Source organism: Apostichopus japonicus, chromosome 7 (assembly GCF_037975245.1).
Source record: "Apostichopus japonicus isolate 1M-3 chromosome 7, ASM3797524v1, whole genome shotgun sequence".
NCBI lineage: Eukaryota > Metazoa > Echinodermata > Holothuroidea > Aspidochirotida > Stichopodidae > Apostichopus > Apostichopus japonicus.
In genome coordinates this window covers 16,327,091-16,346,400 of record NC_092567.1, presented here as the reverse complement: position 1 = coordinate 16,346,400, position 19,310 = coordinate 16,327,091, and the positions used below count along the sequence as shown (strand labels likewise).

The 19,310-nt window shown below is 41.2% G+C and overlaps 1 protein-coding gene across 1 annotated transcript in view; it reads left to right on the top strand.

Annotated features, from left to right (window-relative positions):
- The window catches only part of LOC139969487 (uncharacterized), a 39,847-nt gene that overhangs the window by 1,228 nt on the left and 19,309 nt on the right, over nucleotides 1-19,310 (top strand). The window contains exon 2 of the mRNA XM_071974520.1: nucleotides 12,604-13,336. Within this exon, the coding sequence (XP_071830621.1) occupies nucleotides 12,985-13,336 (352 nt within the window). The 5' untranslated portion in view covers nucleotides 12,604-12,984. The remainder of the gene's footprint in view (nucleotides 1-12,603; nucleotides 13,337-19,310) is intronic.

Below are 19,310 nucleotides of genomic sequence, written 5' to 3'. Positions count from 1 at the left end.
CTCAGAAATGTTCTGATCTCAAAATATTTAAGGTTCTGTGCTTATGCACCGTACAATTGAGCAGAATTTGACCACAAAATGTCTGCCGTGTCAAGTTCTTTCATACCCCTAAATTGACACATTCGTCGATAAGCTAACTGTAGTGTAGGCATAAGTATACATCCATTGACTTTGGATGCTGTTTGCTATGCTCTGAGCCTCTAAGCTCAGACAGGTGAGGTCACAGAGAGTAGTTTTATCATATTGAGGTAATGTTGGGTATTTATAGGGTGTAAGATTTCCAAATGCCCAAAAAACGTGCAAAACTGGGGAGAGGGAATTAAAAGCTAAGAAAATACCACAATTTGGTCAGCAAATAGCTCAAATGGATTCAAACTCATGAAATATGTAATTCTGCCTGACTGCAAAAAGTTTAGGTGGCCTGCTGTATCGTTGCTAGTAATAACTGAAGGTGCGTCAATTACGGGGGTGCATCAGTTATGAAGCATTTACTATACTGTACATGTATGCAAAGTTAAAGACTGGTAATTGTACTGTACACATGTGAACATACTGTATATGTATGTACAGTAGCCTAGATGTTTACTTTCACACGAAAGTAAACAATTACTGCACAGCATTGGACACTGAATGAACACAGCATCAGATTCATTATTCAAAATGCTGTACAAACATAGTTGCATACTGGAGACATTTTTCGACTTTTGACTTTTAAAGTATTTACTACTAAAGTTGTACAGTACAGTAGGTTAATTTTGACACTGTGCAGTACCGTACTCTGTATACTACGGACAACTACTGTACATACTGTAGCAGTATTCAAGTTCCTTTTGTTGTGTGTGATAATTAATTGCAATTTTTCGGAAACCTCTTTTCATTTCCAAGATATACACAAATTTTCATAAATCTGAAAAGCTCATTGTGCACGCTATGACGTGGAGTATTGCGCTCATCAAGATTTCATCTTGTAGCCCTTGAAAAAGTTTACTCCTAATCACAGTTAAGCCCACATATCTCTTTGGAATAATGTGATGGTCCCAGGGTGGGAATTTGGCAAAAAAAGTTGGTAAGCATTTTTTCATTTTTTGATGAAATGTTCTTACCAACATGAGCCAAGATTTCTCAGTTGGTACAAGCACAATTCATGAATCGGTAAGCACAGCACAATGACCTGAACGCTGTTATCCTTTTGTGAAAACTTCCTGATTCGCAGCACAAGTGTACTTTATATCGAGCCGACAGCGGCGGCGCAGATAATCCAGTCAATGCATGTTCGATCGAAATAATTGCAATCCCTCTCCATCACGTTGAACTCTCCGACCAGACAATACCGGGTCGAATACTCGACTTGGTATTAGTTATTCAAATACATGATCATAGGAAATGTATCGACTGGAGATCGTAAAAAAACTCTGAAAATCAGTAGAGAAATTACCAATTGTGTACGAAAAGTAAGTTCGGTCCTTTCAAATTTTACGAAAGATCCAGCAAAACACTTTCGAAAAATTCACGCAAAACTGGCATATCGTGCTACATGCAACTAATGTCATGTAAACAAGGCTCTAGTACACCCATTTATGAATAAACCGTAAGACCACATCTGGTGTTAAGCGGGGGGAAAAGAAAGTATTTTCTAGAATTTCCAAAAATACGGAAAAAATAATGTCCTACCATAGTTAAGTGTATGGCAAATAGCCTAACCACCTCGTCTGTTACGGATCTCACGTAACTACAAAAACACAACTAATTGTATTTTGCGAACTTGACGTTTTCTACAAGAACATAGAAATAATTTTAAGCATTGGTTAATCATGCCGTGTGGCCTAAAACATATTTTATTACATTAGGTTTACTTTCATAAAGATGGCCATAGCTTAATATCTTGTGCTGCGTGTATGAACTGTGCCTCGTGTATCATGGGGAATACTCCATGAAACGTTTCTTGGAAACGTGCCAAAAATGTTAACAAACAGGTGTTAGACAGGGGATGAGCGCACAGTTGTTTGGCAGGGTACCTGGGAAAATTCTGAGCACATGTACAGTATGAACTACGCAATTGCGGTCGGCAATTGCGTAGTTCATGTGTGAAGTTGGAATAAATTGCGATGCATACACAGTTAGTCGTAGGTATGTGACGGTCCAGGCACGATCGCTGAGCTAGCAGCCAGCTGTGTGCGGCCTGTTCGTTGGTGTTTTTTGGTAGCTGCGCGACAAATTAATCCTCCGTAACTAATTAGAAGCAGATTGCAGATATAGCCTACTACAGTCTGATGCAGTCACTTACGGTCAGAATTTTGGTACGCTCATTACAAGGGTGTGTAGTACTAGGCCCATTTGATTTTCTTATTTTGGTTAGCCATATTTTCATTCCAGTACGCTAGCGTACCGGCGTACCGTAAAATTCCCACCCTGGATGGTCCTCTTTTCAAAGAAGACAATAAAATAATTTAAAAAAAATAATTGCCTTGAATGCCACAAACCTGTGTCCTAGAAATGGAGGTTGTAAAACCAATGGAGATCAACATAACAGAATTATTAGGCAGTCACCCCCTTCACATTAATGTACATAACTTGCTAATGTTTATTAAAAACTCAAATTAAGAAAACTAGAAAAGACTTGAAAAATAATCAATCTTTTGATGGGAGTTGGAGCTATTTTTATGAGTGTTTAGAACAATGTTGTTCGGGTGTCCGTAGACCTTAAAAGCAGCTGTATTGATTTTGGTAATATTCTCCTCATTATTAAACGTTAAAAGTGAAGAAATCGAATCCAAAGTCTTGCACAATTGTTGTCAACTTGTGGTTGATTAGCCATGGTCAGTTTACGACTAATATCATTAATCGCCTTTGCGTTCTTAAATGTGAACACTTGAGGCCAAACTCACTTGCACAACTCAAACTTCAAACTTAAGTAGACATTGTTTACTTAAGTAGACATTGTTTACGTACAGTATCTATAGCCAATTGTTATGTACAAGTGATGCTTGGCATTTAGTTCACAAGGTCACCATTGTAGTACAGACTAGTAGATATTGGCATAAATTTCAGTTATGTTATGGTTAAATTTGGATTTTAACTGTATTGTTTGTTTTTTGTTGTTGTTTTTTTTTTATAGTTTTTTTTTATGTATTGTAAATGTTACAGGAACTTTTGATACAGGACTTTCGGAAATCACATTCAATAATTAAATAACTACAGGTACTGTACTGTAGCTTCAAGCTCAGTTCCAGTTTTATTCTCTTTTAATATCCTCGTCTATAGGTGTTAAAGACTAGAGTAAACATTTTACAACTCACACACACACACACACATGCACAAAAAGAAAATGATGATGACGTTGTTATATAAGTCAGTATAGGCCGTAAATTATAGTTTTTTAATTAAGTTTTTAAAAAAAAAAATTCCTGGAGGTCTTTACTCTCCAAACTGTTTTCAGAAGTTCTAAATGAACACACAAGATGACTGAGTGTCCTAGTGAGGTCAATTTCATGCAGGGTGGTAATAAATACAGAACTTGACCAACGGTGACCATATTTGAATATCTGGCATATTTGGGGCCAATGCAGCATACTGTACCTTTAAGTTACAGTAGTAAGACACATTTAAGGAAGAGGAAAACGGTAAAATAAAAGTAAAAAATAAAAATACTGTTTTGTAGAAAATTGGTAGAAAAATGAGCTTAACAATGAAGAGAAATTGATGAAAAATGGAGGCCAGGGCATCGGCAGTGCTCCAACTGGCAAACAACGTACTAACTAGTAACTACCAGTACTGAGTGTCTGGGTCTGGTTTATTTGTTCTTGCAACTTGTTACTTATATATATATACAGTACTTATATTTTTAATTGTCATCAATAGACACAAGTTTAGGTTTGTGTACAATATTACATACAAACAGTATACACATGATTTGAGCACTAACAAAGACTGTGTGCAGTTTACATATTTCTGTTCAGTAAAATAGTTGGTTTTGTTTCCATGCTAAACATTCATTTATGTCCACCAAATATAATAATCAAACCCACTGATTCATGTTGCAGTTATATCCATTTGCATTTATTTGGGGTGGGGGTTGGGAAGTTTGGGACAGACTGGGGTGGGGTACAAAAACCAGACATTATCACCAATCATCAATTTTTAAACAAGGTGCTGAATTGAAACGTATACATGTACATACAGTATGATATTTCTTGGGAATAATTAATGTACGCTCAGCATATACATATGTTTCATGTTTAATGGTCAGTGCGAATGGCAGTCTGACTGTCACAAGGTTTTACAGAGTTCTATGTTTCTGTAATTATTCTGTGAAAATGGAGATTAATTGTCATCTCAGTAGCATGGTACAGTGGGGTGGTTGGAAGAGTAAAATCTTAGAACATTCAAAATGTTGATCTTGAATCTAGTTGAGTTTATAAATTAAAATGTGACTTTAGCCTAGAACATCTATAGTCAAGGTAATATTGATGTACAACAGTATATATAGGTCTTCTTATTCTGTAGAATTTAAAAAAAAAAATTTGGCTGCTAAATACCAGTCTGCATTGATCAGTCCAGTCCGGAGTTTTATAAGTTATATATTTTACCTCAGATGCAGTTGTTTAGATATTCAGGTCACCATCATTGTCTGATTATTTTGTCATTTAGTGTTAACTAACGAGCTCTGCTTATATGTACAGTATGTAGGTCAGTAAACAATAGTACTCCACAAAACAGTTTGAATGATTATACACCAGTTGACCAGTGTTTGGTCAAGGTCGTTTCATGTACATGTTCATCCATGCAGGTTAAATCTTGAAAGGGCTTGGGAGTTTGAAAAATGCAATCTACAGTAGGAGTTACTTCCCAGGGTGGAAAATATGATGAACAATAACTTTAGAATCAAAGAAAATATTTATAAAAACATATATTAAAAAAAAAACTGCACGTAAAATTACATAGTGTTGATCACATACAGTTTAAAAATGTCAAAAGCATAAATTGAGTAATTTATTCATAGTTCGACTTCAAACTCACACAGATTGACTGAAGTAGCTGTGCATGTTAGGTATATTTTAGCTTTGAATAATTTAAACATGAACTTATCAATGTCAAAAAGCTTGTGTAATTGCTTCACATTACACTTTTAATATGAGCAGAGTTAATCTTTTCAGTCTCTTAAGTTTCAAGCACTTTGATAGTTATATGAAATCCAGGCATTTGAAAATGCAGCCCAACAGTTTACCTGCTTTACGTAGGCATGTTAATAGGCTCTCTACACTAGTTCAGGGGAAATTTGCGCTGAGGAAGTGACTCTTTCACGCTCAGCTGGGTCCCTTTGCTAGGCTTGGGGAATGATTACGTAATACACATGATAATTGTTCCACACTAACAATCTTGAAAGGTGAATAAGAGGCCAGTGGGGAAAGGCAGTCTTACTAAAGGGAGGATTCTCACATGCTATTAATATGCCAGATACTTTCTAGCTTCAAAGTTCCAGTTTCGAAATTATACTAGATTTACTTCGTTCCTCGCTTACCTGTCTCCCCCCAACCTATGCACCTCATTCTACCGCGCCTAGAATGTCCTGGTAACCTTTTAACACTGTGCACCCTCTGTGACCCGGCTTCACGGGTCACCAACCTTCCTTCTCATTCTACCAACCAAAGCGTCTACTTCGTATTTTTTCGAGCGGATATTTTCCACCGAATTTCGTCCACTTTTGGTTCCTAGGATCGGAAATTTTTTCCCATCCACTGTTTTTGGAAGTATTTGAAGTCTTTGCAGCCCGATAAGTATCCTTTTCTTTTTTTAGAGAGGTTTTTAGGGCTGTTTTTCGGGAGCGGCGTTCGCTCCGCTTTTTTTCTGTGCAGAACTCTAGTACTGGTAGCAGTTCCGCGAATTGTTTACCGTAGTTACGCTAGTTCCCGCCTTTTTTGGCTACACACGCTATTGCGTTAGTTCTTTCCCTCACCCGTTGTTTAGTTGTTAACTACTCTACTTCTCTTGTATTATCGCTGCTTTATACGTTATATATCTATATTACTTGTCCCTTCCTTGCTCCCAGGCTCGTTCCTGGCTTTTTCCCCACCTTTTTGTGGGCTGGCCTTATGCCTATTCTGTTACCTTGTAAGCCGCGGGCCTCTAGCCGAGGCACGGTGTTAAGGTAGTATCGCATTGCCCTTACCATGTGTGTATATTTTATTATCCTTATACCACATGTGTATATTAATTTATACTACATGGGTATATCATATTTATAATTACATTTGTTTGTAAATGTTTACATTATACCTATCTCTTCCTTGTTAGCTGTTTTCCTCCCCAAAGAAGGGGGGCTTCTCCTATCATATTGTTAAGAAGTTGTTCCCTTAGCTAGGGGTCATTCAGTCATGTCTAGGAATCAGCTGAAATGCATTGACTGCTCCATGTTCCGGCCAGTGAGGGCCGGGGATGAACTTGCCCTTGTCCCTAGTGCCGTACTTTTCCAGGAGGGTTCCGTGTCTGGTGCGTTCCCAGTTCACCCCCATTCCTTGGCTAATTATCATTACCTGGCTAGCAGGACTTAGATTGTAGCTACAGAACATACTAGACTTGCTCCCCAACCCCAGCGGCTCCCTAGTAGTGGGAGACCTAGTACAGATAGGAGAGGAAGAGGAAGGAGAGGTGGTGAGAGGGGGCCGAGGAAGAGAGTGTGGACAGAGAAAGAGAAGGGCCAGGCTCCGGCCAAGAGAAAATTTTTTTGCCTTCCATGCTTTCGTTACTTGTTCGCTTTAAGTGTTGGGTTTTCACTTTTGTAGCGTACCTTGTAACCACGACCCCCCTTTCGCATTAGCGCGAATGGGCGGTTCTCGCATTGTTTACATGTTCTTATCTGTACATGTTTTTATCTGTTATTTTTCTTATAAGATGTTTGCTCGTTTCATGTACTTCGTTACTTGGTCGCTTTTCTAAGTGTTGGTTTTCACTCTTGTAGCGTACAGTACTGTTTCGCTTAACTCCCGTGGAAAAAAAAAAAAAAAAAAAAAACCAACGATCGATAACAAACGTTGAAAATCAAAAAAAAAAAAAAAAAAAAAGTTGAAAACGAATAAGTTCGTTGACAAAATTTAGACCACTGCGGGCACGGTTGTCAACGAAGTTCTACAAATTTTCCACGAAAGTTATCGCGATCAAAAACCGCAAAGGCAATTCTAGTCTCCCCACCCCGCTCCTTCCACTCCCTTGGTTAGTTTACGTTCTTACGATAGACTACCTTTCCTAGCCTTCCTAACGTGAGTTTTTCAATCATGTACTCGGAGCCACTTGAATTATGTCAATTGTTTTGATGTTCCGCCCGGATCGGGCGGGGATTGGCCAGGATCCTTGCCCCAGAGGCAGGACCTGTAGCCCAGAGACCCTTGTTGGTCTAAATCTTGTTTACGCCAGCTCCTTGGCAAGAATTATACACTTGGCTGGCTAGCTAGCTAGCTCCGGGACAAACTGGACACCATCCCGTACCCCCAACGGCTCTCCGAGAGGGGAGGGAATTGTAGGAGAGACTGGAGGTGAGGAAGAAGCCAAAGAGTCGTTAAGAGATAGAATGGGGAGTGGCCAAGAACACATAGAGTGGCCCAATGGCTTGGCGCACTGTACTAGCTGATGTACGAGACTCCCCTTCCGGAGGAGAGAGATAGAGAGAGAGAAGAAAGAGTTTTTGCCCCCCCAAGGTCCCGGCGACGTCCGGATTGTATGACCAAGGGGGCAGGCAAGGGCAAGGCCTAGGCCAATGTAAAGCCCATTAGAAATTCCGACCAGAACCCAAGGTCCCGGCGACGTCCGGATTGTATGACCAAGGGGGAGGCAAGGGCAAGGCTAAAGGCCAATGTAAAGCCCATTAGAAATTCCGACCGGAACGGACAAAATGTCCGGGTCGAGGAGAGTGGTACTCGGCGTGGTACACACAGAGAGGGGCTCCGGGAGCCCGGGTCCGGCGAGACCCCAGAGGGAGTGAAGAACCGAGGTTCCACTCCGGATCCGAGACCGGCCTCGAAGCCGGGAACCGGAGCTACAATCGACTGCTGGGTCCCGAGAGATGGGCTTCGGAGGGCCCGGGTCCGACGAGACTCCATAGGGAGCCCGAAACCAAAGCCCCACTACGGACCCAGAGCCGGTCCCGGAGCCGGGAACCGATGAGATCGACGACTGCTGGGCCCCCAGAACGGGGAAGCAGGGGCACAAACCCGGTCCGCAGACCTCCTAGCTGGAGCCGCGGCCGATCCCGAGGCCGGGGGCCGACGAGAGTAACAACTGCTGGGCCCCCAGAGCGCCCAATCCGAAAAGAGAGCCGGCCCCGAACGAGGTTCCCACGGCGAAGGGACATATACTTATCCCCAGCCTCAGAGAGGGAAGGACAAATACGGGCACTGAACACCCGGCCGCGACACCACGATCAATCCCAGACCAAAGAATGCAACCTGATTTGTCCCCCGGTGAGGAACTTCTGGTTTGCAGAACGTCGGTCAACCTGTCCGGCCTAGACGACGAGGTCGACCCCTAGATTTCGGGGTTACAGAGGACGGTTACTCCCGCTTCCCAGAGGAGGAAAGCCTTCTACATCGGGGGGATCGTTGCCCCCCGAAACTAGCAGCTTGGGCTGCGACGACAGGTTCGAATCAATTGCAGAAAAACACCGCAACCGCTACACCTTTAATCGCTACACATCCCAAATGTGTTTAACAAGTACAGTACCAGCAGAAACCAGGACATGACATAGTTTTCCTGGGCATTCATGGGTCAGATCGTCCTCGCTAATTATACTCCTCTCTAATAATAATAATTCATCGCCATATATCTAGGTTTAAAACCTCACTTGTGTTCTAAAACACTTGTGGAACCCACTCTCAGAACATGTTAAAATGCGCAAGCCGAATATGCTAAAATGCGCAAGACTGAATGGTTTCAAACGATGCTTTAATATCTTGGCAAACTGCCAAAAAGAGGACTATCTCAAACATTGGCAACGTGCCAGAAAAACGAAAACTTCTTAAGCCTTGGCAAACTGCCAGCAATGTGTATAACGCGGTACATTTGTTAAGAGAGGAGGCGGGGCCAGGCAGTCACCTGGCTTGCCACGTGTGAGCTCAACGTTTGCTGCAACGAGCTGTCGACTATGTGAGCGATCCTATGGTATAAGCCTTTCTATTTCTCTGGAGAATTACCAAGACATACGCGTGAGTAAGTTGAATAAGGGGTAGGATAGAACCCCATGAAAGCTACAAGGGCTATCACGCTCCGAACATACGGGATACGCTCCATGAATAACTTGTTCGATGTTCCAAAACTTTAAGCAGAGTTGCACTTCGTAGCACCTGATAGGCTGGCCGTGACCATGCGCTAGCTGGTTTCAATAGGAAGTTGGAAACCTTCACTGTACTACGATAGTGATACAATTTCTCATCTCGACATGAAGAGACTTGAGAAGTAACAGGTACGTTAGCATAACATTTAATACGTTTTATAACATCAAATGTGGTGTTGTTGAAACGTCGACATAACGTTCTATGAGATTTTAATGTTATATTAATGTCATATTCATGTCCTTACGAAATTTGTGTGGATTTACTAGCCTGAAAACGTTTCGGTGACATATTTTTTTACACCGCAAATAACGTTATCATAACAAAAGACGAAGCGTTTAATAACGCGTTTGTGCGTGATGAGTAACTCCCCGGGCTCGGTTAAAGCAGCCAGGGATGTATGAGGTGGAATTTCTACAAACCCACCCTCTCACCAACTTCACGGTCCCTGTTGGGAGTTTGTTTCTGATGAGTAGACCTATAGCCCAGTTACTGTAGCTCAGTGGTTAAGGCCGGTGCCTTGCAATTATAAGGTCCCGAGTTGGGGTCACTCCAAGATTAATGTATGTCGTCCAGTCACAGAGTTGTTGACAATTCATTATCATGGAAATTAAATACGAATGTAAGAGACTGAATTCGGTCAACTTGCGGCCTTGATAGGTCTACGAGGTTTCTTCACAAGTTCCTGCTTGCAGGATGATCCAAAATACATATAATACATTATACTAAAATACATAAATACATATATAGTTTTAGTAGTCACATACAGTATAACAGTTGTAGCATTGACCAAGATTCTGATGAAGCAAACTATCCATTCAGTACTCAATTTTCGAGAGCACTGTGGTCAAATGGTGAAGGCAGTGGACTGGTGATCTAAGACTTGCAGTTTTGAGTCCTGGCCAGATCATCCCGTTGTGTCTTTGGGCAAGGCATTTTATCTCCATTACGTCTTTCCATTCAGGTGTATAAAGGGGGACCTTTAGATAAACTGTCAGTCGGGGGCTTTTTGGCTACCGCAATGAGGAGGGATCTGTCTCTATGTTTGACAGGTTATCGCTGATCAGGGTTATTTTGTTAGGCGGGGAATAGTGCCAGAACAGACAGGCACTGCCAGCCGAGACCTCTCTGGCACAAGTGGTAGACTTCCTCACTCCCTCTTCGAGGAGGGAAAGCAAGTGTCAACCATCAAGAACTACAGGTTGGCAATTACCACGATCCACCGCGGCTTTCCAGATGGGTCCACCCCGGTCAACAATGGGGACATCACCCAGCCCATCAGGGGGATGGCAAACAGGCGTCCTCGGACCAGACGGCTCGCCCCCTCGTGGAGTCCATCAGCAGCACTGCAGGCACTCACTAAATCACCATACGAACCACTGGCTTCAGCCTCGCTGGCAGCCCTTAGAAAGAAAACCCTTTTCCTGATCACCCTCGCGTCAGCAAGAAGAAGGAGCTGTTTCCACGCTCTGCCTACAAAGCAGAACCATATTAGGTTTGAGAACTATGGGAGAATGGTCCCCGATCCGTCCTTCATACCCAAGAACCAGGTCCTTTCCTTCCTGCCGGGGGACATCTTTATCCCTGTAATAAAGACGCTTTCCTCAGTCGCAGAGGATATACTGTGGGGCCCAGTCAGGGCTCTCAAATGGTACTTAAACAAGACTCAACCCCTGAGACGAACAACCATGTCCTTGTTCATACTACCCAGAGCACCTTTTTCAACGGTGTCTAAGGACACCCTCTCTCGGTGGCTGACGGAGATTATTCGCCCCTTCGCAGTTGGCACAACTTTAACGAGAGCCCATGACATTAGAGGAAAAGCGGCCTCGACAGCTCTTTTTGCAGGAGTCCCAATAGAGGTCATCCTTAAGGCAGCAGCTTGGCGGACACCAACGACGTTCGTCGCCTGTTACCTTTCAGACTCATTACAGGCTGAGGCGACATTACGTAGCGTGGTGATGCGAGATCCGGCGGGTACTAGGTCCCACCCCTCGGGCCTCCCACCATCGGGCAGTGCCACTCGGTGCATAGGTTGGGGGGAGACAGGTAAGCGAGGAACGAAGTAAATACTCCAAAACTTACTGGTTTGGATATTTACGAGTGACGAGCTTACCTGTCTCCATTCCCGCCTCCCTCCCCCGAGGGGGGTGGAACACAGCCGCACGGAGGAGCGGTCTCATTGACTTAACAAAACACCTTCTAGCACAGGCCAAGAGACCTGAGGAAAGGAGGTTCCACTACCGTACGAGCCCCCGTACCATCACCTATTGTTACCAGCGAGTTTGTTGCAAAGTTTTATCTTGACCGGTAGTAACCGGTAGCAACTTGTAGTAATCGGTAGTAACTTGTAGTATCTCGTAGTAACTTAGGGCCACTATGAGTGACTTAAGGAAGAGTGTCTTAAAGTGTTTTATATATATATGGAGAAGCGTTATATATATATTTCCTTTATAATGTTGATACTCTTTTTCCTTCGTCTTTCTCCATTAAACACTACGGTGCTCAGGGCCTTGGGCCTAACTTGTAGAGTACCTTCTGCTACCTTTTTTAGACCTAAGGGGTACAGGCTGATGGGGTCGTACAGGGTAGCCCCCCCCCCACAGGAAGGGGAGTACTACCCCTCCCGTTGGAAGCGTCAGAAATTCGATGTTAGACTAGGAGTCGAGGGGGTAGCCCTCCCATCTGTCGGGAAGGACTACTACTCGACTCCAAGGCAGAGACCACTTTGGAGGGGCTTTGGTCTCATGAGAAGGAAGGTTGGTGACCCGTGAAGCCGGGTCACAGAGGGTGCACAGTGTTAAAAGGTTACCAGGACATTCTAGGCGCGGTAGAATGAGGTGCATAGGTTGGGGGGAGACAGGTAAGCTCGTCACTCGTAAATATCCAAACCAGTAAGTTTTGGAGTTACTGTATATCCATTGACAAACTGTACCTGTTCAGTAAGTACCAGGCTAAGTACTGTAGAATATATATGCCGTATACTGTAAGTGAGTTTTTTAATCTCTGCTGATCTTGCCAAAGTGGTAGACGGTCTGACACAAATTCTGCTTTAATTGTTAAGTTCTGCATATTAATTAAGTATATATACTGTATATACCGTACTATAGATTTAATGTACAGTACCTGTAGTGTGTAATACTATATTGTTACTGTTTAAATGTAAGTATTGCATGTATACATGTATTAGACAACATAATGCATGTTTATATCTTCAGAAAGTTGCAAATTGGCCTCACAGTAATTATCCGTTTCTGTTGTAATTATTTTCTCTTATTTTTCGCAGGTTGTGTACATACACTCACAGGCAGCTTCACAGATTTGTTAAATTTCAGAGCTAAATATCTTACTAACAGTGCCAATCAGGACACACACTAGAAGTTCAATCTCACTGACAAGTTACACTGTAAATAAACCGTCAAAAACTTAGCCACTGGAAGTTCCCGCCCTCTTTCATAATTTAATTAATATTGCCGACCTGTGTTCCACATCAGTAGTATTTCACTGCAGCTCAAGGAGGGATCAATAGAACCACAGTGGTAGCCAATCAGAGACTTGCTGGTTGGAAGAGCTGTGAGGAATAACTGTTAGTGTTCAAAGTCCCATTCAGTGCAGTAAAGAATTTCACAATATGTGCAGTCACTGAGAAGTGTTTAGCGAACTGGTTATGGGTAACGGTAGTAGCAGCCAGAAAAATAAAAATAAATATCAGAGCAAGAAGTCCAAATCGACTTCAAAGTCACGTTCCCCTCGACAATCCCCTCGTCACACCCCTGGACACTCACCAGAGCACTACAGGAGACGGAAATCTGGTGAGAACCAGTCGGGAGAAGGTGGACAACTGGTCCCACAGATAGGAGGCACTGATAGGAAGGCAAGTACAGGGTCTGCCTCGGCAACCCATCAGGCTACCCACGGATTAGTCTTAGCAGACTCCCACAGGACAAACAGCATGGAACCCAAAGATGTAATGATATCCTACAGCCATCAAGATAAAGACTTTATGAGGAAAATTAAATGTAAGTTACTGTCATTTTATTACTAAAATGAAGGATTTTTTTTTATTGGTGGGGGGGGGAGGGGCAATATTATTGTTTATAGTGCAATTTCCAGTCCGTTGTGTAACAATATTGCTACCTTATTGGAGTCTATCATATTTCAATTGTACATGTATATCATATACTAATTATTAAGTCCTATAATATTGTCCAATATCCATCAATTTTAAGTACTGTACTCTCCTTTCAATTTATATTGACAACTGGTAAGTTGAACATATATTATTCATAAGGGTGTGCATGCATGTGATGCAGGTTGTTAGGCTGTTAGGCAGCGTGTTCATGTAAGGCAGGCCTACTGTAATTGTAATTGATGCACTGTAGTATTGTACTATAGGCTTACTGTACAGCATGTATATATAGTAGATTCAGAGGCAATTGTTCACAAGATTACTATTAGTGTCTGGTACAAATGAAAGGGCCTTAGATAACAGGATTTAAGGGCATGACAAGGCATTTTGTGTGACACTTTCCTTTGTATGACCATGGGCTGTACAGTGCACAGTAGAATTGAGAGGTTATAATAACAATCGGATATGGGGGCAGACTAGAGTTTTGTCTACAATAAAGTAAAGGCTGGTACAGTACGATAAACCATGGAGGTAAAACAGTTTTATCTCCATGGATAAACACAGAAATATATCTCTCAAGTGTCCATTGGGTATAGTAGCCATACATTGCTGAAACAGCTGGACTTCAATTATACTCTGAAGCAATTTTGACTGAATAAGTTGAGAGTTTGCATATACAGCATTGGTGTAGCCATGGGGGCAATCCCCCCCCCAAAAAAAAATTTGCTTTGTGCTAGTCTTGCCCCCACCCCAAATGAAATGAAGTGATGAATTAAAAATACTTCTTTTTTTACATTTTTTCTAATCACAAGTATTCATACCTCAGGGCTCATGTTCACACTTCATATAAGGTCAGAACTTGGTATCAGACCGAGATATTACATGATATTACACATTAGGTGCCCATATTCCCATATATATTTCTTGGTAATTCCTACCATCAACCATCACAGGGTTGCCCCCCTGCTTAAGAAAAATCTTGCCCGACTAACAATAGAAAGCTGGCTACGCCACTGATACATGTACAGTACTCCCATATTGGCTAGTGAGGGGGGGGGGTGGGGGAGTACCTCTACAGTACAAAGGATGTTTAACTATTTACTGCTTATTTACTGTACTGCTCATGCTAGCAACAGACTTACAGTACTGTACTGTATGGATTTAGCACTGTAGTCTATTGCAGTATGCATCAATGTAGTGCAATACATAGATAGTAGGCTACATTGCAGTCATTGATTGCTCCAGATGGTGTGGTTGGTGTTCAACACTCCAGCCACCTTCAACGATAAAGGCCTATTGTTGCTAGTAGTGCTTTCTCTTAAGGTGAGAGTTTCTTTCAGTGATTAATCACTTACTGTACCTTCTAAAATAGATGTCATCACAGCTGCTCTGTACAGTACAGTAATTACATAGTAATTACTGTATGCACTATGCTGTACATGCACGCGTAACAAATAATTTATTCAGTTTTCACATCCCAAAATAGTATAAACCTGGTCAAGTTTGCCATGCAAACGGTGTAAAGATGTACAGAACATATGAAGTGTGCAGTTTTCTACACAGGAACTATAGAGTATTCATAGAGAGAAAAGAAAATGCAGAGCTTTCCAAATTCTACACAAAATCTGACCACTAAAATTATTTCCTGTGTGTACAGCATGCTCCATATACAGTACAGTATGTTGCTAATTTATCAGACACAAAGATGCATTATGTACAGTATATATGTATACAAATGTTTAAGTCCTACAATGAATAATACTTTCATACCTGCAGATGTCAAAAGAGAACTACTTGCAATAATACTGCAAAGACAGAGCTCTGTAGAGCTCTACAGACCTAGATCTTCCTATACTGAAAGGAATAATAATAATATTCAATTTATATACAGTACATGTACGGCTTTATACCAGCGATAGGTTTCAAAGTGCTGTGTAGACGTTATATTACCCCTGGTCAACCCACAGGTCCCAGAGACAATTCCTCCGGGTGGCTGCAGTTATATACTGCACCCAATGACAAGTTACCTTACAGGTACCAGGGTTGTTTGATTTAAATCACCTTGATTAAAATCACTGATTTAAATCGCGATTTAAATCAGATGATTTTTTTCAAAAAAATCACTGATTTAAATCACTTTTACTACTTTTCCATTTTTTATGTGAATAGTTGCTTGAAATCATTGCAAATCACCAATTCTATATTAGAGTACACACAATAATTTATTGTAAGACATTCAGGCTACCCCCCTCATTATTTCCAGTCTCTGTGGTACCAGAATTACTAGGCCTAGATTACTTGAACCAGACATACTGTACACTGTAGTTCGTTCACACACTAAATTTCCATACTCATTACGCTGGAATTTGTAGCTAAACCCTACAAAATCAGGAATGTAGTTTGCTATATTTTGATGCCATGAAAGTTGTATGCATGCATATGATATATTGAGTGATGTATTGCATGGTTGGTTTTGTTGCGGCACAACTCAGTGGTGATAGACAGGAGGTGACCATTCCTTTCATTGTATCCAGTTGTATCCCCATGAGCAGGCGTTGAAGTACTTGCACCACCTTCATCTTCCTTCCCTGAGCACTTGTTGTAGTGAATTTTCATCCTCTTCACAAGACCTTGCAATTCATGCCCACAGTTGTTACACTTCGCACGGCACCCAGTCATGGTATTGGATGGTATTTTCTTGAAATGATGCCAAATGGCATCCTGTTTCCTACCAGACATACTGTATTTAGGTGTGTTCTAGCTGAGATATGATAAGACTAAGGCTTGGCAATGTTCTGCTACTGTATGTCCATGTGATTATGATATAGTGCAATGAGCTCACTGGATGACTAGTGGTCACTATGTGATCTGTGTACAATTATGGAGGTACCTCCATCCATGGCACAATCAATAGGCCCAATGGACAAGGTGTCTTAGGCATGAGTCATGACACTTCAATTCATAAGTCAAGTGCTCAAACAACACCCCAGAATACAATAGGTGTTAGTGTAATCTCCAATTATCACTAGTGGAGTGGACCAGAATGTATTTCCTATGTATATTGATGGATAAACTATGAAGTGTTAGGCCCACAGTGCTTGCACAAACAAGCTCCCCAAGTGAATGACTGGAATTGGTATTCTTAGACTTGCAGTAGCCTTAGGTCATGTGTGTTCAATGGGAAATTGATTGAGGCCCAGGGCCCAGGTTTAATTAGCCTGCAAAGTATTCTGAATATATTATAGGCCTATAAGGCTTATATATTAAAACTAGACATCAGCTGGCGTTAAACCGCCAACGTATATCCCCACATCATAGCAATCACAGTGTGTTTAAAAGCCAAATGGGAGAATATCAGGAACTATATGAGATCACCACCAACTTTTGGTACCACCATACGTTGCTCTCATTTGTTTTGTTCAAATTGGATGAATTAAATGGCCACTGCAGTGGGTCACATGTGGTCAAATTGAAAGTGATCAACACCATAATATCCCCAATGTGGGGATATAATGATCTGGGTGGATATGGGTGCATATATGTGATAATGTAGGCAACAATGGGGTCCAACTGAAATGTGGTTTTAAAAAAATCAAAAAAATCCGATTTAAATCAAAAAAATCTGATTTAAATCAAAAAAATCCGATTTTTTTTATTTTTTTAAAAAAATCAAAAAAATCAACAACCCTGACAGGTACCCATTAAGCCCTGGGTGGAGAGAGGCAATTTGATAAAGCATGTTGCCCAAGGACACACCGTAAATGAACTACCTGTATGTACAGTAGGCAGGAATCAATTCAGCAATCCTTGTCCAGATGACAAGTCCAAGGCCTTAGCCAATTGGCCACCACGCTCTCACACACCGTACAGTACAGTACGTGTTGCCAAAAAAATAAAAAAAATCAGTGTACAGGGGACAATTAGTTACCAGACACTCTACTGTAAAGTGAACTGGTCGCCAATGCACGTAGGCATAACAATTTTTTCCCTCTCTTTTTGGTTTCGATGATAATCGTAACCTTTACATTCATGATGGCATATTTGTGTATCCATGTGTTCGTGTGTGTGTTCGTGCGTTTGTGACTCCCAGCTTGTACAGTAAAGAAGATATCTCAAGCAGGGTAGGTCAGACAAATTTCTTATTTGGTGTGTGGAAGTACCACATTGAGTACAAGAAGCCTATTATTTTTGGTGGAGGTCAAAGGTCATTTGGGGTCACCAGGGGTCAAATTTGAAAACCTTGTAAACACGTTATCACAAGAAGGGAAGGTCAGACCAATTTCATGTTTGATGTAAGTACCAAATGATTACAAGAAGCCTATTGTTTTTTGGTGGACATCAAAGGTCATTTGGGGTTATTAGCCCTGGGTCAAATTTTGAAAACCTTGTAATTAACACAATATCTCGAGAAGGGAAAGTCACACCAATTTCATGTTTGATGTGTATTTTTTGGGAACACACCCCCCGTGGTGAAATACATTTTGGTTTGGTGTCACAGATTTCAATAGCCCCAGAATGCAAGTGGTTTTTAAGCTCTTTCTCGACAAAACCCTCCTGCTTGATTGTAAGCTTGTGATTTGGTAACTGAAAACACTCCTGAGGCTCTGTAGAAAATATCAAGGTGTCAACCAAGAGTCCAAGACAACACCTCTATTTGCATTAGCACTACCCAACTGTTGCAAATTACCTTTATGACTGTAACAAAGTCCCTTTTGTGTACTAGAACCATGTAAATGCTTAGACAATACACATTGTACAATGCACAAAAATAACAATAGACTTCTTAGCTACATAGAAACCATAATCACCTTACTTACAGAACCTACAGTATGGTGACTGTGTCAAAGGTCACTCTCCAGAAAAAAACAATTTGCCTTATAGTGTCTGCTAACTACAATTATCACACTAACAAGCTATTTGCTTTGAATAGCCAATATTCTCAAATTGCCTGATTTAAACAATTTGTTCATTTAGCCACTTTTGCTTATAACATTATATAAAGAACCTTAATTCAGGTCTGTCTTCAAAGATTTAATTACTTGCAACAAATAATGACACATGCACAATACGAGACAGGCCAACAACATGCGCAAGCCCACTCCAACTGGTCCTAGGACTAACATTCCAAAACATATATGGGCAATTCCATGATGGAGGGGACATGGCCTAAAAATAAGAAGTGTCAGTTTTCAACCTGCTATCAGTCTAATGTTGTAGTATACATATCTAAGTTTGTGGAATAGGTAAGCAATTTTTCTCGAACACTCAAATTTTGAATACATGGCTCAGATAATCAAGGAGGATGAGAACTCAAAATAATCCTGAAAATGTATCATACATTCTATTCCATCCTATATGATACTCATCAGATAGTATCTAGTAGTTTTATTATGCGTTTTGATAGATACTCCTGTTGACTGTGTTATGACAGAAAAACATTTCAAAATTTCTTCATGACAACTTCAGAACAGACATTTTTCAGACCTCAATCACTGATGTAATGTGAGTAACCGAAAAAACAACTTTTTCTATATGTGACATTTCTTTAACAAGTGGAAATCTGATAACCATAATTTCGTTAGTACTCATAGTCCCAAGTGTGGAAACAAGATCACTAATGAGGAGAGACCCATCATGTGTGAGTGATAGATCACTGAAATCTGTAACGTGAGTAACCAATGTGTAACGTGAGTAACCAATGTGTAACGTGAGTAACCAAGCTAATGCACTGAAACAATGCAGGAAATGCCTATATTGTCTTGTAAATAATTGCTTAATAAGAGAGGGCAGTAGGGGTTAGGGTTAGGGTTAGCAAGAAACCTGGAGAGTACTCTCCCATCACCCATGAAGAAGATTCAGCAAGA